We start from the raw sequence: 16,891 nt of genomic DNA, 5'->3' as shown, positions 1-16,891 counted from the left end.
CCTTTCAAGGTAATTTTCTGATGAATAGTTGACTGCAGAATAATTTATGTTGGTCAGGGGATATAGATAGGCTGCAGTGCCAACTTGACCACTCCCCAAAGGACAGACAAAACCCACTGCCTATAGTCTTGTGCCTCCTTATCCCAGGAGCCTGTTTGAAGGCAGATTGTTAAGCACTCGAGGCCCATGCCTAGAAGACCACACAAACCCCAACATGCTCCCCAGCACAGGCTCCCTACCCCAGTCCTGGCCAGAGCTAGTCTCTGGAAGGAGTTACCCCAGCCCTGGGATGTCCTAGGAGCTCAAGCCAGCTGTCTGCAGGGACGACTGCCTCTCAGGATCACACATATCCCATCCTCCAATAGTTCCGAGCCCATTACTCCTCAACCTAGTGTCTGGAGGAACCTGGAACAGACCTCCATGTGTAGCAGAAGTGTCTCTGACCAAGAAAGTATGCCACACCTCACAGTGGCAGAGGGAGCTTCCAGGAGACAAGTGTGAGGGGTTGTGGAGGTCTGTCTTCTTCAGAAAACCCCTCCTTCAGGGTCAAGACTGAGCCCTCTCCCTGCATGTTACCATCATCACCTGTTCCCTGGACACAGTAACCAGGACACCAAGCATGCAAAAGAAGCTACTAGAAGCTCAGCTCACAGTCCAAAGGTCACCACGGGGCTGTCCCAGCCAGGGAAAGCAGGGAGAAGGCACAGGAAGCTGGGAAGGTGATGGAAGAGCTCCACATGGGAAAGTACTGCAGGGCCTATGGGGCCTGGGACAGCCCAGGACAGTCAAGCTGGGATGGCCAGCCTTCATTTTACCAGAAAGCAAGGCCACTACCGAACTGGTTGCACCTGGAGACCAACCAGATGACAGCCACACAGCCTGGCTCCCTGCCCCAAGATGGCTGTACGAGGGATACTGCCAGGCGTAGTCTGTCCAGCACTAGGACATCCAAGGCTCCATGGAGGGAAGAATGAGGCCCCGCCTTGTGGGCAGGGAGCAGAGCTCAGGCATCTTGTCTGCTTCAATTCACAGGTGGGGCCAAGACTCGCCAAGCAGAGCCCCCCACAGAGTTCCCAGCCACTCAGTGGAGTCCAGGTGAGAACTTCCCAGAGCAGGGCTGAGATCACGCCATGCCTGCTCCACAGTGGCCAGCCAGCCTGTTCAGCCACAGGACAAGAACAGGTCTGGGCCTAACACTGCCAGCCACTCTGGAAAAACCCGGGAGCGAGGCAGCCCCACCGCCCGGGCCCGAGCTTAGCCCACTCGGGAACATGCTCAGCAGTAAGTGAGAAGAGCACAAAGGCTAGGTGACTCCCTTTACTTTCCTTGTAGAGGTCGCGCCCCTGCGGCTGCACCCCAGGGGGCAGCTCGGCTCCCGGACAGTTTTGGATGTGTCCTGTCTGCTGTTTGAGGATTACAGCAAATGATTCTATTTGTAGTTTCTAACCCTCCCACTGCCTCCCCACCAAAAAAACTGTACATGAGTTTACAAACATATTAACATATAAATAATGAGAAGCATCCTGGCGGGAGCCTCCCCAACTGTCTCTAACTTGAGGGAACACTTCCAGGGAGGGCTGTGCCACAGCACAAGGTGCCCATGACCAGAGGCTCTGCTGCGCCGCTCTGGGCACGTTGCTGGCTTCTTCAGCACCACCAGGTTCAACCACCAGCATGTCCGCGGTGCCCAAGGAAAACCCGGAGCCGCACAGGGCTGTGCTGCCACCACACCCGGTCATCGGTCATCGCTCCGGCTCGAGCTCGTGCTGGAAGGGGCGCCTCTTCTCCCGACAGTGCTTCTTGTGGGCGGGCCAGTCCTTCTGCTGGCACTGGGAGCCACAGTACCGGGCGACCTGGCAGCGCCCACAGATGTTGAATTCCCGGAGCTGAAAAAGCATAGAACAGGTGGTTTCAGTCACTCAGAGACCTTACATTTTTAGACAGGGAAGGATCGGTGACCCCAGCCCCCGAGGGGAGTGGAACGGCCCGGCACGCTCACCACAGCTCCTACCTGCTTCTCGATCATTGTGCAGGGAGGGTAATGGCACTCATAGTAGGTGCAGGAATTCTCCTCCTCCTCCACCACGTCCCCGTTGGCATTGTAGTACCTCGTCACGTTCAGGACGGGGAACTGCTCCTCAATGGGGTCCGTGGGCAGCTGCTGGATCGCGAGCCAGTACAAGCTTTGCTCCCTGAAGGAGAGAAGGGGACCAGCTCAAGGCACAGGTGACAATGGTGGGACAAGCTGTTTCTCTTGCTCAGGAGACCCTGCCCCAGTTTCTGTTATAGCAAGTAGACTTTCCTTTGGCCCACCTGTATTGTGTGGGCTTATCTCCTGGACATCAAGTATTTGACACACTTTGTCTTTCCACTAAAACAGCGGTTCTCAACCTGTGGGTCGCAACCCGATGGCTTTAGGCGACCCCTGTGTTTTGGTCGTTCGACCCCCGCCGGGGTTGCGACCCACAGGTTGAGAACCGCTGCACTAAAAGATGCAGAAAAGGGCTGTCTTTTTCCCACACCTGGGACGGAAAGACACACAGCAGGCACAGGGACCATGCCGTCTCAGTCCCAACACCCAGCCAATCCTGGGCCACCTGAGCAAGACCAGGCAGCCCCTCTCTCGGCTCATGGCCCCAGCAGTGCCTGCATCTACCCCTGGTTGGTCCTCCTCCCCTTCAATGCTGTGGGCTGCTCCACATCCTGTCTATCCTGTGTGAGTGGACAGCAGAGTTGCAAGGGGAGAACTGCACCTGACATGGGAGCAGTGATGCCCTATCAGGCAGCACCGTGAGCTCGAGGGCACAAGGCACATGTGGGGCAGCAGGCAGCGACCCTGGAGCTGGGCTTCAAGGGAGGCACCACCTACACTTCAAAAGCAAACAAACAGGTCAGCCGCCCCTTCCACTCACCCACCCTCCAGGAGGACATGCCTGCAGGGACCTGGGTAAAAGAGGGAAGGGTCACCTTCACCTAACACCATACACAAAAATGAACTCAAACAATGAACCAAGGACCTAAACATAAGACCTTAAACAAAAGATCTCTTAGAAGAAAACAGGACAAAGGCTGCACTACACTGGACTTGGCAATCATCTCTTGAATATGATGTCAAAGACAAAGATGACAAAAGAAAAAAACAGACATATTAGCCTGACTGGTGGTGGCTCAGTGGCTACAGCATTGACCTGGGATGGTGAGGTCTACAGTTCGAAACTCGAGATCACTGACTTGACCATGGGGTTGCCGGCTTGACTGCAGGCTGGCCAGCTTCAGCATGGGATCGCTAGCTTCAGCACGGAATCATTGACATGATCCCAAGGTCACTGACTTGAAGCGCAAGGTCAGTTACATGAGTCTAAAGGTCACTGGCTTGAGCAAGGGAAAGGGTCACTGGCTCTGCTTGAGTCACCCCCCCATCCAGCATGTATGAGAAGCAATGAACAACTAAATAAAAAGTGGCCTGACCAGGCGGTAGCGCAGTGGATAGAGCGTCGGACTGGGATGCAGAGGACCCAGGTTTGAGACCCCGAGGTTGCCAGCTTGAGCGCGGGCTCATCTGGTTTGAGCAAAATTCCACCAGCCTGAGCCCAAGGTCGCTGGCTCCAGCAAGGGGTCACTCGGTCTGCTGAAGGCCCGTGGTCAAGGCACATATGAGAAAGCAATCAATGAACAACTAAGGTATTGCAACGCGCAATGAAAAACTAATGATTGATGCTTCTCATCTCTCTCCATGCCTGTCTGTCTGTCCCTGTCTATCCCTCTCTCTGACTCACTCTGTCTCTGTAAAAAAAAAAAAAAAAAGTGAAGCAACTATGAGTTGATGTTTCTCTCTCCTCCCCCTTTCCCTCCCTTCCTGTCTCTCTCACAACAACAAAAAGACATATTAGACTTTTTAAATTTTTGTGCATCAAAAAGACATTATCCACAGAATAAAAAAAGGCAACCTGCAGAATGAGGAAAAATATTTGCAAACCATATAACTAATAGGTTAATATCCAGAATATAATTCAACAACAGAATAAAAAAAAAATCACCAAATTAAAAAACACACAATATAATTGAAAAATAGACAAACTGAATACACACTTCTCCAAATAATGGCCAAAAAGTACATGAAAACATTCTCAATCAACATCACTAGCCATAAGGAAAATGCAAATCAAAACTACAATATGAGCCTGACCTGTGGTGGCGCAGTGGATAAAGCGTTGACCTGGAAATGCTGAGGTCGCCAGTTCGAAACCCTGGGCTTGCCTGGTCAAGGCACATATGGGAGTTGATGCTTCCAGCTCCTCCCCCCTTCTCTCTCTCTGTCTCTCTCTCCTCTCTCCCTCTCTGTCTCTCTCTCCTCTCTCCCTCTCTGTCTCTCTCTCCTCTCTAAAAATGAATAAAAAAAAAATTAAAAAAAAAAAACTACAATATGAAACTAACTCACATTTGTTATGGCTACTATCAAAAAAACCCTGAAGTGTTGGTAAGAAAATGGAGAAAAGGAAACTCGTGCACTGTGGGAATGTAAAATGGTGCAGCCACTATAAAAACTGTATGGAGGGCCCTCAAAAATTTATAAATATAACTGCCATATGACTGAGCAATCCAACTTCTGAGTAGATGCTCACAAGAATTGAAACGGCCCTGGCCGGTTGGCTCAGTGGTAGAACATCGGCCTGGCATGCAAGAGTCCCGGGTTCGATTCCCGGCCAGGACACACAGGAGAAGCACCCATCTGCTTCTCCACCCCTCCCCCTCTCCTTCCTCTCTGTCTCTCTCTTCCCCTCCCGCAGCCAAGGCTCCACTGGAGCAAAGATGGCCCGGGCACTGAGGATGGCTCTATGGCCTCTGCCTCAGGCCCTGGAATGGCTCTGGTTGCTACAGAGCGACGCCCCAGATGGGCAGAGCATCGCTCCCTGGTGGGCATGCCAGGTGGATCCCGGTCGGGCGCATGCGGGAGTTTGACTGCCTCCCAGTCTCTGGCTTCGGAAAAATACCAAAAAAAAAAAAAAAAAAAGAATTGAAACGAGGGTGGTGAAGAGATACTTACAGCCACAGTCACAGCAGCACTGATCACAAAAGCTAAAACATGGGCCTGACCAGCGGTGGCGCAGTGCCTAGAGCCTCAGCCTGGGACGCTGTGGCCCAGGCTCTAAACCCCGAGGTTGCTAGCTTCAGCATGGCATCATCAATGATCCCACAGTCACTGGCTTGAGCCCAAGGTCACTGGCTAGGCTGGAGCCCCCTGGTCAAGCCACATATGTGAAGCAATCAATGAACAACTAAAACAGTGGTTCTCAAACTTTTTGAAGTCGGGGCGCATTTAAAATCCTACAAATAATTGTAGGCGCGCTATATACAAATTTCTGAGAAATGTTATAATAATTAAGTCAAATATTAAAGGAAAAAAATATCAAGTCCAAGCGTGCTTTTATGGTAATTAAACAAAATAAATACAACAAAATTGAATTTAGTCCAACATTAAAAACCATTTTTATGTTATATTTTCTTATGCTTTTTCATAAAAAAGGGGTTAAAAAATTTAAAAACAACAAAAAAGTTATCTTTATACACACACACACACACTCTTAGTAAGATTTAGTAAATTATGCAGGTTCCAGGGCGAATGTGTTAAGTTTTTTCATTCTTGTGTTTATGAGAAACATGAGCCTGTGTCCTAGCGATTTCTTCAATGTTTGGACATGTATTTAAAAGGCTGCCTGACCAGGCGGTGGCGCAGTGGATAGAGCGTCGGACTGGGATGCAGAGGACCCAGGTTCAAGACCCCAAGGTCACCAGCTTGAGCGCGGGTTTGAGCAAAAGCTCACCAACTTGGTCCAAGGTCGCTGGCTCAAGCAAGGGGTTATTCGGTCTGCTGAAGGCCCATGGTCAAGGCACATATGAGAAAGTAATCAATGAACAACTAAGGTGTCGCAACAGCAATGAAAAACTGATGACTGATGCTTCTCATCTCTCCAATCCTGTCCGTCTGTCCCTATCTATCCCTCTCTCTGACTCTGTCTCTGTCCCTATAAAAAAAAAAAAGAAAAAAAAAAAAGGCAAATTCTCATTTCCTCGTCAATACATTGAAGAATTCCTCTTTTTACTCTTTTTTTTTTCTTTTTTTTGTATTTTTCTTAAGTTGGAAACAGGAGGCAGTCAGACAGACCGGGATCCACCGGGCATGCCCACCAGGGGACAATGCTCTGCCCATCTGGGGCCTTGCTCTGTTGCAACCAGAGCCATTCTAGCGCCTGAGGCAGAGGCCACAGAGCCATCCTCAGTGCCTGGGCCAACTTTGCTCCAATGGAGCCTTGGCTGTGGGAGGAGAAGAGAGAAAGGAAGGAGAAGGGGAGGGGTGGAAAAGCAGATGGGCGCTTCTCCTGTGTGCCCTGGCCGGGAATCGAACCCAGGACTCCTGCATGCCAGGCCAACGCTCTACCACTGAGCCAACCGGCCAGGGCCTCTTTTTACTCTTAATTGTGTTGAACGTAGAAAAATTCTAATTCACATAAATAGGATGTTGGAAATTGTAGTAAAATGTTCAAAGCTTTTTTAGATATTGCCACATATTCTTCTTTCATAGAAATCCAAAAGGCTTCAAGAGACAATTCCTTATGTTTAATCATCAATCCAAAACCCCCACCATACACATCTTAACTTGACACCAAACAAAGGATAGAAGAAACTTGCCTCCAGTCTTTCCCGGGAACATGGGGGGTAGTGTAAACAATCCAGCACCACAGCTTAACAGCCTTTTGCAACCTAATCAGGCAAGTGAGGTGGGGGGTTGGGCAGACTGTCCGCTTACAGCCAATTCCCCACACCTCTGTCCTCCAAAAATCTACACTCTAAAAACCCTGTTGGTTTTTTGGCCCCCAACAGGCACATATTTCTCTGGAATACCATAGGGCCCACCTGGAAATCTTCTAGGGCACACCAATGCTCCCTGGAGCACACTTTGAGAACCACTGAACTAAAGTGACACAACTATGAGTTGAAGCTTCTCATCTTTCTACCTTCCTGTCTCTTTCTCTCTCACTCGCTTAAAAAAAAAAAAAGAGAAAGGCCCTGGCCGGTTGGCTCAGTGGTAGAGCATCAGCCTGGCATGCAGGAGTCCCGGGTTCAATTCCCGGCCAGGGCACACAGGAGAAGCACCCATCTGCTTCTCCACCCCTCCCCCTCTCCTTTCTCTGTCTCTCTCTTCCCCTCCTGCAGCCAAGGCTCCATTGGAGCAAAGTTGGCCCGGGCGCTGAGGATGACTCCATGGCCTCTGCCTCAGGCGCTAGAATGACTCCAGCTTCAACAGAGCAATGCCCCAGATGGGCAGAGCATCGCCCCCTGGTGGGCGTGCCGGGTGGATCCCGGTCGGGCGCATGCGGGAGTCTGTCTGACTGCCTCCCCGTTTCCAACTTCAGAAAAATACAAAAAAAAAAAAAAGAAAGAGAAAAAAGCTGAAATGTGGAAGCAATCCCAGCACCCACTGATAGACAAAGGGGTAAGGAAAATAAAGTATATAACTATAAGGGCGTATCATTCCGCCTTAAAAAGGAAAGGACGACAGATTTCACAACCCAGAGACCCCATAAGGAGCAGACCCGTTGCTAGGTGACAGGGTGTGGGCAGGACACTCGTGCAGGGTCATGCAGGGTCATGCAGGGTCAGGGAGGGCAGGCCCAGCATCAACACTGGGCACGGATGCACTGGACGGTGGGGGCCGTGGACGCTGCTGGCCTGCCGGCTGAGCCACCCTTCCTCGTCAGTGATACCACAATCTCCATTTTGTTTGATGGACCGCTGTCTCTTCCCCAGCGCCTGGGCAGAAAAGTAAGCTAAAGCAGCCTAACTAACGATCCCAGAGCTTCCTGATGCCTTCGGGACACTGACCCTGTGGAAAGTGGGTCTGCAGCTCTGGTGGCCACTTCAGAGGAAGAACTAGAGGTGGCAGCACTGTGGTGGTCCACACCTAAGCTCGTGGAGACAAGTACCCTATCCTTGCTTCAGCCAAAGTGGACCTGGTTCCTGTCACTTTCAACCAAAACTATTAAAAAAGGATCAATTTCCCTCAGGAACAGGTAATTTTAGAGCCATACTTAATATTAGAGAAGAGAACCCAGAGGCATGAGGTGGGCTCTGGTGGAAACAGCAGGATTGTGAGGCCTGGACCCCACCCCACGCCTCTTGCCCTGAAGAGCACAGTAGGAAGTCAGAGTGTGCAGGACCCTCCAGAGAGCCGCAGCATAGGGGGGTGGAGCCTCCTGAGAGCCTCGGGACCACTCCCTCCCCACCAACCACGCCCGGCCTCACAATCCTGCCGCTTCCACCTCCGCTGCTCAGGGCTCCGACAGGACCCTGAGTGACAACTGCAACAGTTCGCCCAGTCTCCATCTGCCAAGATCCTGAGAAACCCTGACTCGTCCAGCCTCCCTCACATGTCTGCTGTAGTCATCACTGCCCAAGTCAGGGAAAGCTGCCCAGAAGCCTGAGGACATGCACAGGAACCCCAGGAGCCCCTCAGAGCCTGTAATGCACACCTAGCTCCTGTCCTGCTGCTGGTCTCCCAACTCATCCCAAGAGCCCCGTGAAGCTCACAGCTGGGCTACTCCTGAGGCCCCAGGAACTGCCCCCAAAGTGACCCACCCACCCAAGAGGAATGCCTGTGTTGTCCTGAGCACAAAAGCTGTTTTTAGGATCACAGAGAGGAGACTGAGCCCCCAAACCACACTGTCTTGCTCCCCTAAACCAATGCACAAACAGTTTAGCAAAGAGCATGACAAAAAGACTGGTCTATATGCACAAGGAGTATCCCTAAGGAAAAGACACCTCTCATGCTTCGGGAAGATGGAAAAGTCCTACCCACCTGCAGATGTCCAGCCCAGACAACCTTTCTCCTCAACAGAGCCGATCATCAGAAGATCCACCCAAAAAAGATAATCATGAGAACCTTACCCAACTCCAAGAAAAAAAGAAAGACACTACATTTCAATGGAAAGTAACCAAGGTCCCCAAACCAGAAAAGCATCAGAGCAGAGACACAGGCCTCTCTTGGTCATGAGAGCTTAGAGGAGGCCGTTCTCAAAAGCAGCTGTGCCACCATCGCCAGGCTAGAGAAGACCCACCTTTGTTTGCTGGAAGTCTCTTCAGCTTTGGGCCGCCAACCCCACGGCACCAGCTGCAGGTTATCCAGGCGATTGTCCACGGTCACAGCGTTGAGATGCACTACCTGAAACCCCGGAGCGATGCCTCCCCTATGCCGCTCCCTAGGAAACAAACAGCTCTCTCGATCCACCTCCCAGACCTTCCCAAAACTTCACCCCGGTGATCAGAACTGGTCCCTTGTCACACTGACGGGGACACGCCTGGAGCACGGCTGCCCAGAGGAGTCCAAGGGTGTCAGTCCATGGCCCAAACAGGATCACCGATGTTGCCCATTCTGCCTCTGGCTTGAACAGCTAGGCCATAGGGAGCCAAGGCTGGAACTCCAAACCGCCTAACATATAACCTAGAAAATGCCCTATCGGAGTGGTCCCCAAAACAGTGGTCCATAACTGTACACCAAGGACAGCATCCCCTTCCCCACATCCCACTAACAGACCCAGCAAAAGCCCAGAGGGGACCAGACCCCACCTTCCCTGGGAGGCTGTGTCCTCCCAGTGAGCAGTGGAACAGAAAGAGCACTTGGTCTGGAGCCTTAAGGTGCCCTGGCAGTGCCACAGCGTGTAGCCCCTCCTGGTTAGTGGCAGTGGCACAAAAGCACGAGGGCAGGAGGCTGCCCTGGCTCCACACACCCCATGTACAGCAGGACCCAGGGGGAAGCAGGGAGTTCAAAAATACCCACCACAGCAGCTCATGCAGCAGCCTTCCCGAGCCCCTTCCTCGATTCTTGTCAAAGGCGTACGCGAATATCTTAGCACCATTGCCATCTGCATCTACTTCCATCCGGGCCTGAGAGGAAACAAGACACGGTTCTGTTTAAGAGCTCCGATCCTCGGCAACTGTTCAAATACCTTTTAGGAAAACTGAGTGAAGTGAATGAGCCAGAGGGACAGAGAGAGGCCAGGCCGGTTCCTGGGACCTTGGAAGTCTGCAGAGACTCCCAGACACATGGTATGAGAAGCCAGCCATGTCCCAACAAGCACTCTCCTGCGTGTGAGCAAGACACACGAACTATTCTGCAAGATACTGTGGACACAGAGAAGTAAACTTTCCTACCCTTAGAAAACACACACGATCCAATGAGAAAGACAAACCCCTGCACAAGAAACTACTGTAAGAGCATGAAGGGCTAGGAGGAGTGCGCTGGGTCCAGTCTCCTGGAGGGCTTCTGAAAGGGAGGGGCACGTGGGTGAGGCCTGGGCCCGAAAAGAAGCTGGTCCAGTAGAGAGAGAGGAAGGAGGGGCCCTCGGGAAGACAGGAGGAAGGAGAACACTGGACACCAGGAGGGACAGGGCCCAGGCCAGAGGGAAGGTGGGTGGCACTGGACAGTCTCCTAAGGAGCGAGGGCTTGTCCAATTAAAATTCAGTCACACACATGACACAACCAGCCTCTTTTCCAGGACGAGCCCTGACAACCACGATGGCCGTGGGGGAGGACCAGTGTCACAGAGGAAGCAATGAGAACTGGGTTCTGTGCCTCGGGACAATGCTCTAACCAACCGAGCTATCCAGCCAGGTCCCAAAACCTGTGTTCTGAATGGAGCCTCACAGACCGTCACATCACGGGGAAGAAAACCATCCCTTACAACCCTCCCCAGGCACCGGCCAAAAGCAGGCCCGCAAAGGGAGGCCATCCTTACCTCGAAGGAGTAGCCCTCCACCAGTGGGATGTCCTGCTCGTCTATCAGAGTGTACTTGGTCTACAAATTAACCACATTACAAGTTACATTTGAGATCCGGGTAAGGTACTGGTAACAGGCAGGAATGACCCCTTCAGAGTAAGAGAGTTCATTCAGCAAGTGAGGGGTGTGGGCAGTCTACCACAAATGCCAAAAGTTGGTCATTTCCCACCCAAGACTGCACCAGAGGAGCAGGTATCACGCTGCACTTCCCATCTGCAGGAGACTAACCATAAGAACTGGTAACCTCTACTCTGTGTTTTAACGTGCCAATAAATCTAGTCCAACATGGTGTTTTCGCTGGAGTAGAGGAGGGGACCGGGATGGAGGCACAATGTCCAGACGGTTTCAATTAATGTTTATTTATGAAGCAGAGTAGTTGGTACACAACTACCCACTGAATTGTCCTTTTAGTTTTTCTGTTCCAAGCAAAAGCTTTAAAGGGTAACATTAATGCCACCAGCCACTAAGTTAGAAGATGTCTCAGAACTGATGGGAGCCCACCCTTCCCTAGTTCAAAAGTCGCATCCCTCTTGCACGAGGGTCAGTAAACGACCGTTCTCACTCTTGCTTGGAAAGCTTTTTTTCTAGGATCTGAGTCGTTTTACCTTCGTCTGACTGCCTCTGCTCCTCTCTCCCACCCGAAGCTTCCTCCGCCGGTGATGGGAACAGGGTTCCCATCCAGGGTAAGGTCCACGGCGGGTGCAGCTGCACGGCCGGCCGGCCGGCTCCTGGAAAGAGCCAAGTCTCCATCCCCACAGGTGCTTCCTAGGAAGCCCCAGCCTCGAACCAGCGGAGGGCGGGGCCGGGTAAGGGAGAGCAGCAGCAAGAGGCCCTGGTCCGGCGAGGCCCACCGAGGCTCAGCGAGACGGAGCCACCGCTGGCAGCGTGCAGCCTGCGCGAAGCTCCACCAGGACCCGCAGGCGCCCCGCGGCGCGCACACACCGGTCTCAACCAGAAGTGAGCGCGCGACATCGGAAGGGCGCTGCGCTCCCCGCGCCGCAGGTGCAGCTGTCGCCGCCTCCTCCTCCTCCGCCTCCTGGGCCAAGGCGAACGGTCGGAGCCCCAGGCCGCGGCCCGAGCAGAGCGGCCGCGCGAGGATACACCGCCGGCCCGCCACCCGCACAAACGCGGGGCCCTGCGCCCCCGGCCAGGCCCCGCGCCCCTGGCCGCCCAGCCCCGCGCTTTCGGCCCCGCGCCCACCGGCCCGGCCCCCAGCCCCGCGCCACTCACCTTCCCGGCCACCCGGCCGAGCCGCACGATGCCCAATTTGAAGTCGGTCATGGCCAGGCCTGCGCTCGGCCGGCGGCGCCGCTCCCTCGGGAGGCGCCGGGCCGGGGCGGGGCCGCGGCGCGCCGGGCGAGCTGAACGGGCGGGCGCGCAGGGGTCAGGTCCGGGCAGCCGGGCGGGACGAGGCTGGGCCGGGCTCGGGCCGGGCTCAGGCCGCGCAGCCGCCGCCACCGCCACCGCCGCCGCCTCGCGCCCGCCGGACCTGCCACGCGCCGCCGCTGCCGCCGCGCGCACCACCGCGAGCGGAGCCGAGGGCGGGGCGCGGCGCGGACACACCCCCCGCCCACCGCCTCCCAGCCAATAGTGGAGCGCACCCTGCTCCAGCCGGCGCGCGCCGCCCTGTCGCGGCCAATGGGGAGCGGCCGAGTGCGCCGGCGCGCCGCGGGGCAGGGCGAGCGCGGGGGAGGGGCGCGGCCGGGGGGCGGTGCCTGCGCGGCCGCCTCGCGGACGTCAGTTTCGCGGGAAGCTTTGTGCGGGCGTCCGCGCTCTCGATTGCCGTTCTAGATCTCGCGCTTGACCCCTGACCTCGCGCCCCTACCCGGAGCTCACGCTGGACCCTGTGCCGTCCGACCCTGCGCTGCACCAACCTCTCCGCCCGCCCCTGGTTCCGCGCCCCGGGGCTTGTCTTGCGGGTCCCGCAGGTGGGGTGTCTGCAGCGCTCCCTGCGGCTCCCCAGAAACGGTTCCGCATCCGCAGGCAGCGGGCCGGGGCACAGGGTGAGGACAGGACCCCGGAGCTTCTGGCCACCATGGAGCAGGGCTGGAGGCCTTGCACCCGCAGGACGTGGGAAAAGGCCCGAGCTGAGCGCCCTTCTCCATCCCCGGCCACCGCGTCTCCTCCTCACGGGGCCCTGATCGGGACCACGGTGGCCGTTCCCCACCCCAGGCTGCACCAACTTTCCCTTCCCTGGGCCTCAGGCTCCTTAACTGTGGTGGAGCGATGCCCAAATCACCGACAGCCTAGTCCAGGGACTCCCAGGCCTGCGGTCCTTAGGGGGCCTGCCTACCTCCCAGGTCTCTTGGCAACCACTGCAGCCTGGCTTTCACCCCCAGGACCCACTGAAACTACTCGGTACCATTGCACATAAATTTAAAGCCCCTACTCGTAATCCAGGAAAGAAAGCAGGAAAAGCCCATGCTAAGTGAGTTATGTGCGTGTTAGAAAACAATACATGCTCTGGGGGAAACATGGAGATCAGCGTTAGGGGTTGGGGGTCCTGGTGAAGGTGGGAGCAGAAGTGGGCCTCATTGACAAGTCAGTTTGAACCAACAGTGGAGGGAGAGAGGACGTGAGTCATGTAGGCACATAGGGAAGATGAGCGTTGCTGGCAGCGGGAAGAACCAGTGTAAAGGCTCTGAACCGGGAACGTTTCCGGCATGTTTGAAAATGAAGGTGGCCATTGTGTCCAGACTGCAGTGAGCGGGGAGCAATAGGCTTTTGTGGGGGCTTTGACTTTTATACTCAGAAAGCAACATGAGATACCACCTCACAGCTGTCAGAATGATTATCATTAACAAGCAGGTGTTGGCAAGGATGTGGAGAAAAGGAAACCTTCCTGCGTTGTTGCTGGCATTACAGATTGGTGCAACCACTATGGAGAACAGTATGGAGATTCCACAAAAAAAATGTTAAAAATAGCCTGACCTGTGGTGGCACAGTGGATGGGGCGTTGACGTGGAAATGCTGGGGTCGCCGGTTCCGGGCCCTGGGCTTGCCTGGTCAAGGCACATATGGGAGTTGATGCTTTCAGCTCCTCCCCCCTGTCTCTCTCTCTCCCTCTCTGTCTCCTCTCTAAAATGAATAAATAAAATTAAATTAAAAAAAAAACAAAAAAACTTAATGTCATAAAAAAAAATGTTAAAAATAGAACTGCCATATAACCCTGCAGTTCCACTTCTGAGTATTTATCTGAAGAAGTCTAAAACAGTAATTCGAAATGCACCCCTATGTTCGTTGCAGCGTTATTTACAATAGCCAAGATATGGAAGGAATCCAAGTACCCATCAATAGATGAGTAGAGCCTGACCAGGCAGTGGTTCAGTGAATAGAGCATTGGACTGGGACGCATAGGACCCAGGTTTGAAACCCTGAGGTCGCCGGCTTAAGTGCAGGCTCATCTGGCTTGAGTGTGGGCTCACTCTCCAGCTTGAGCGTGGGATCGTAGACATGACCCCATGGTTGCTGGCTTGAGCCAAAGTTCTCTGGTTTGAACCCAAGGTTGCTGGCTTGAGCAAGGGGTCACTCCGTCTGCTGTTGCCCCCTAGTCAAGGCACATATGAGAAAGCAATCAATGAACTAAGGTGCCACAACAAAGAATTGATGCTTCTCATCTCTCTCCCTTCCAGTCTGTTCCTATCTGTCCCTCTCTCTGCCTCTGTCCAAAAAAAACCCAAAACAGATGAGTGGAATAAGAAGTGTTGTATATATACAATCGAATATTACTCAGCCATAAAAAAAAAAAAAATCTTACCATTTCTGACTGTATGGATGGATCTAGAGGATATTGTGCTGAGTGAAATAAATCAGACACAGAAAGACAAAAGCCATATGATTTCACTGATATGTGGCATCGGAAGAACAAAATAAATGAACAAACAACACAGAAACAGACTCATAGATACAGAGAACAAGTTGATAGTTACTAGATGGAAGGAGGATCAGGGAGGTGAAAAGGGGGAAGGTATTAGGAAGTATAAGCTGCCAGATATAAAAAGTCACAGGATGTAAAGTTATAGACAGAATGGGAAATATAGTCAATATTGTATTAACTTATGTATGGTGCCAGCTGGGTTCTAGACAAACTGGGGTGAAGACTTTGTAAGCAATATATATAAACACCTAATCATGGGACATCTATTAAAATGGCAGACAGGCCTGACCAAGGGGTGGCGCAGTGGATAGAGCGTTAGACTGGGATGCAGAAGACCCAGATTTGAGACCCTGAGGTTGCTAGCTTGAGAGCAGGCTCATCTGGTTTGAGCAAAGCTCACCAGCTTGGACCTAAGGTCGCTGGCTTGAGCAAGGGGTTACTCGGTCTGCTGAAGGCCCATGGTCAAGGCACATATGAGAAAGCAATCAATGAACAACTAAGGTGTCATGTGGCTTGTGTTGAACAAGATAAGCTGGGCTTGCCTGACCTGTGGTGGCACAGTAGATAAAGTGTCGACCTGGAAACGCTGAGCTTGGTTTGAAACCCTGAGCTCGCCTGGTCAATGCACATATGGGAGTTGATGCTTCCTGCTCCTTCCCTCCTTCTCTCTCTCTCTCTCCCTCTCTCTCTCCTCTCTAAAATGAATGAATGAATGAATAATAATAATAATAATAAAAAGATAAACTGGGCCAGGCGTTTGAAGATGCTTTGGAGGGACTGAGGCAACATTCGACTGGAGATCTTCAGTACTCCCCAGATTACAAAAACTACCTGACTTGAATCAACCACTGTCCTCATGTCAGAGGAAATTCAAGCTGCCATGGAGTGCTGCCCCCAGACGAGCCTGTCTATAACTGGAGAACAGCATGACCTGTGGTGGCGCAGTGGATAAAGTGTCGACCTGGAAATGCTGAGGTCACCAGTTCGAAACCCTGGGCTTGCCTGGTCAAGACACATATGGGAATTGATGCTTCCAGCTCCTCCCCCCCTTCTCTCTCTCTGTCTCTCTCTCTCCTCTCAAAAATGAATAAATTTTATAAATAAATAAATAAATAAATAAATATAACTGGAGAACAGTGAGAAACCGTGCTGTGGACCTTTATTTTGAAGGAAATATTCATCAGCCTCTGCAGAACATCCCTCAAAACCAGATGGTACAACCTCCTGTTCTCCAGCGAAAGGGAGGAAGGGGCAGGAAGAAGCTCCGACTGTTTGAATACTCATGAGTCCCTGTGTAATCCTGATATGGCGTCTTGTATTCAGTGGGTAGATAGAACCAAAGGCATCTTTCAGTTTGTATAAAAAAAACAAAAAACAAAGAAAAACTTGCCCAGCTTTGGGGGAAAAGAAAAGGCAACCAGAAGACCATGATTTACTTGGAAAATGGCCCAAGCACTGAGGAATTATGAAAGAACTAGGGAAATCACCAAAATCCAGAGAAAACTAACCTACCAATTCAGTGAGGCCATTCTCCAAAGACTCTGTGCAACTTATTTCTTGGGAAAAGACATCTTCTACTCACAGTATATGCAACCTGATCAAAGAAATCTAAGTTTAAGTAATTGGAATGCAAATTGTAATTATACATATGCCAATTACCATGAGCAAAGTTACTCTGATTGCTAATTATTACATATTATGATTTCCTGAAATTAGAAATCCCTGATCACACAATACAATATATATAGATGATGTGCTATGGAATTATACACATGAAACCTATATAATTTTATTAACCAATGTCACCCCAAGAAATTCAATAAAAATTAAATTAAAAAGAAAAAAACCCACCTAATCATTATGTTGTATACCTGAAAGTAATATAATCTGGTATAATATAATATGTCAACTGTAATTGAAAAATTTTAAATGTAATGCAAGAAGTGAAGCCGTTGGAGGATTTGAGCAGAGAAGTAAATTTTTTGATGAATTGCACTGGCTGATGGAGACAATAGTTTATGGGGAGGGGGGAGATGGAGGCAGGAAGTCTGTTTAGGACGTGAGTGTCCAGCCCAGAGATGATGGTGTTTGGACAGGTGGGGTGCCAGTGTTCTGTAACAGTCAGGGTACCCCTGCTTATGCTGCAGTAACAAACAACCACAGATTTCAGTAGCTTCACAAA

The 16,891-nt window shown here is 52.0% G+C and overlaps 1 protein-coding gene and 1 pseudogene across 1 annotated transcript; one reads left to right on the top strand and one right to left on the bottom strand.

Moving 5' to 3' along the window:
- Positions 1–1,319: 1,319 nt before the first annotated feature.
- Positions 1,320–12,366, bottom strand: ZMYND19 (zinc finger MYND-type containing 19). The gene is made up of 6 exons (XM_066365541.1): positions 12,063–12,366; positions 10,791–10,850; positions 9,833–9,939; positions 9,114–9,254; positions 2,012–2,192; positions 1,320–1,886 (listed from the first exon to the last, which is right to left on the bottom strand). Exons 1-6 carry the CDS (start codon positions 12,111–12,113, stop codon positions 1,743–1,745), a joined length of 684 nt encoding a protein of 227 aa, XP_066221638.1. The 5' UTR covers positions 12,114–12,366; the 3' UTR covers positions 1,320–1,742.
- LOC136394737 (transcription factor Spi-C-like) lies at positions 12,112–16,395 on the top strand (annotated as a pseudogene).
- Positions 16,396–16,891: the final 496 nt, after the last annotated feature.

This window comes from Saccopteryx leptura, chromosome 2, assembly GCF_036850995.1.
Source record: "Saccopteryx leptura isolate mSacLep1 chromosome 2, mSacLep1_pri_phased_curated, whole genome shotgun sequence".
NCBI lineage: Eukaryota > Metazoa > Chordata > Mammalia > Chiroptera > Emballonuridae > Saccopteryx > Saccopteryx leptura.
The sequence above is the reverse complement of the archived record's forward strand: the minus strand, read 5'-3'. Positions and strand labels throughout refer to the sequence as shown.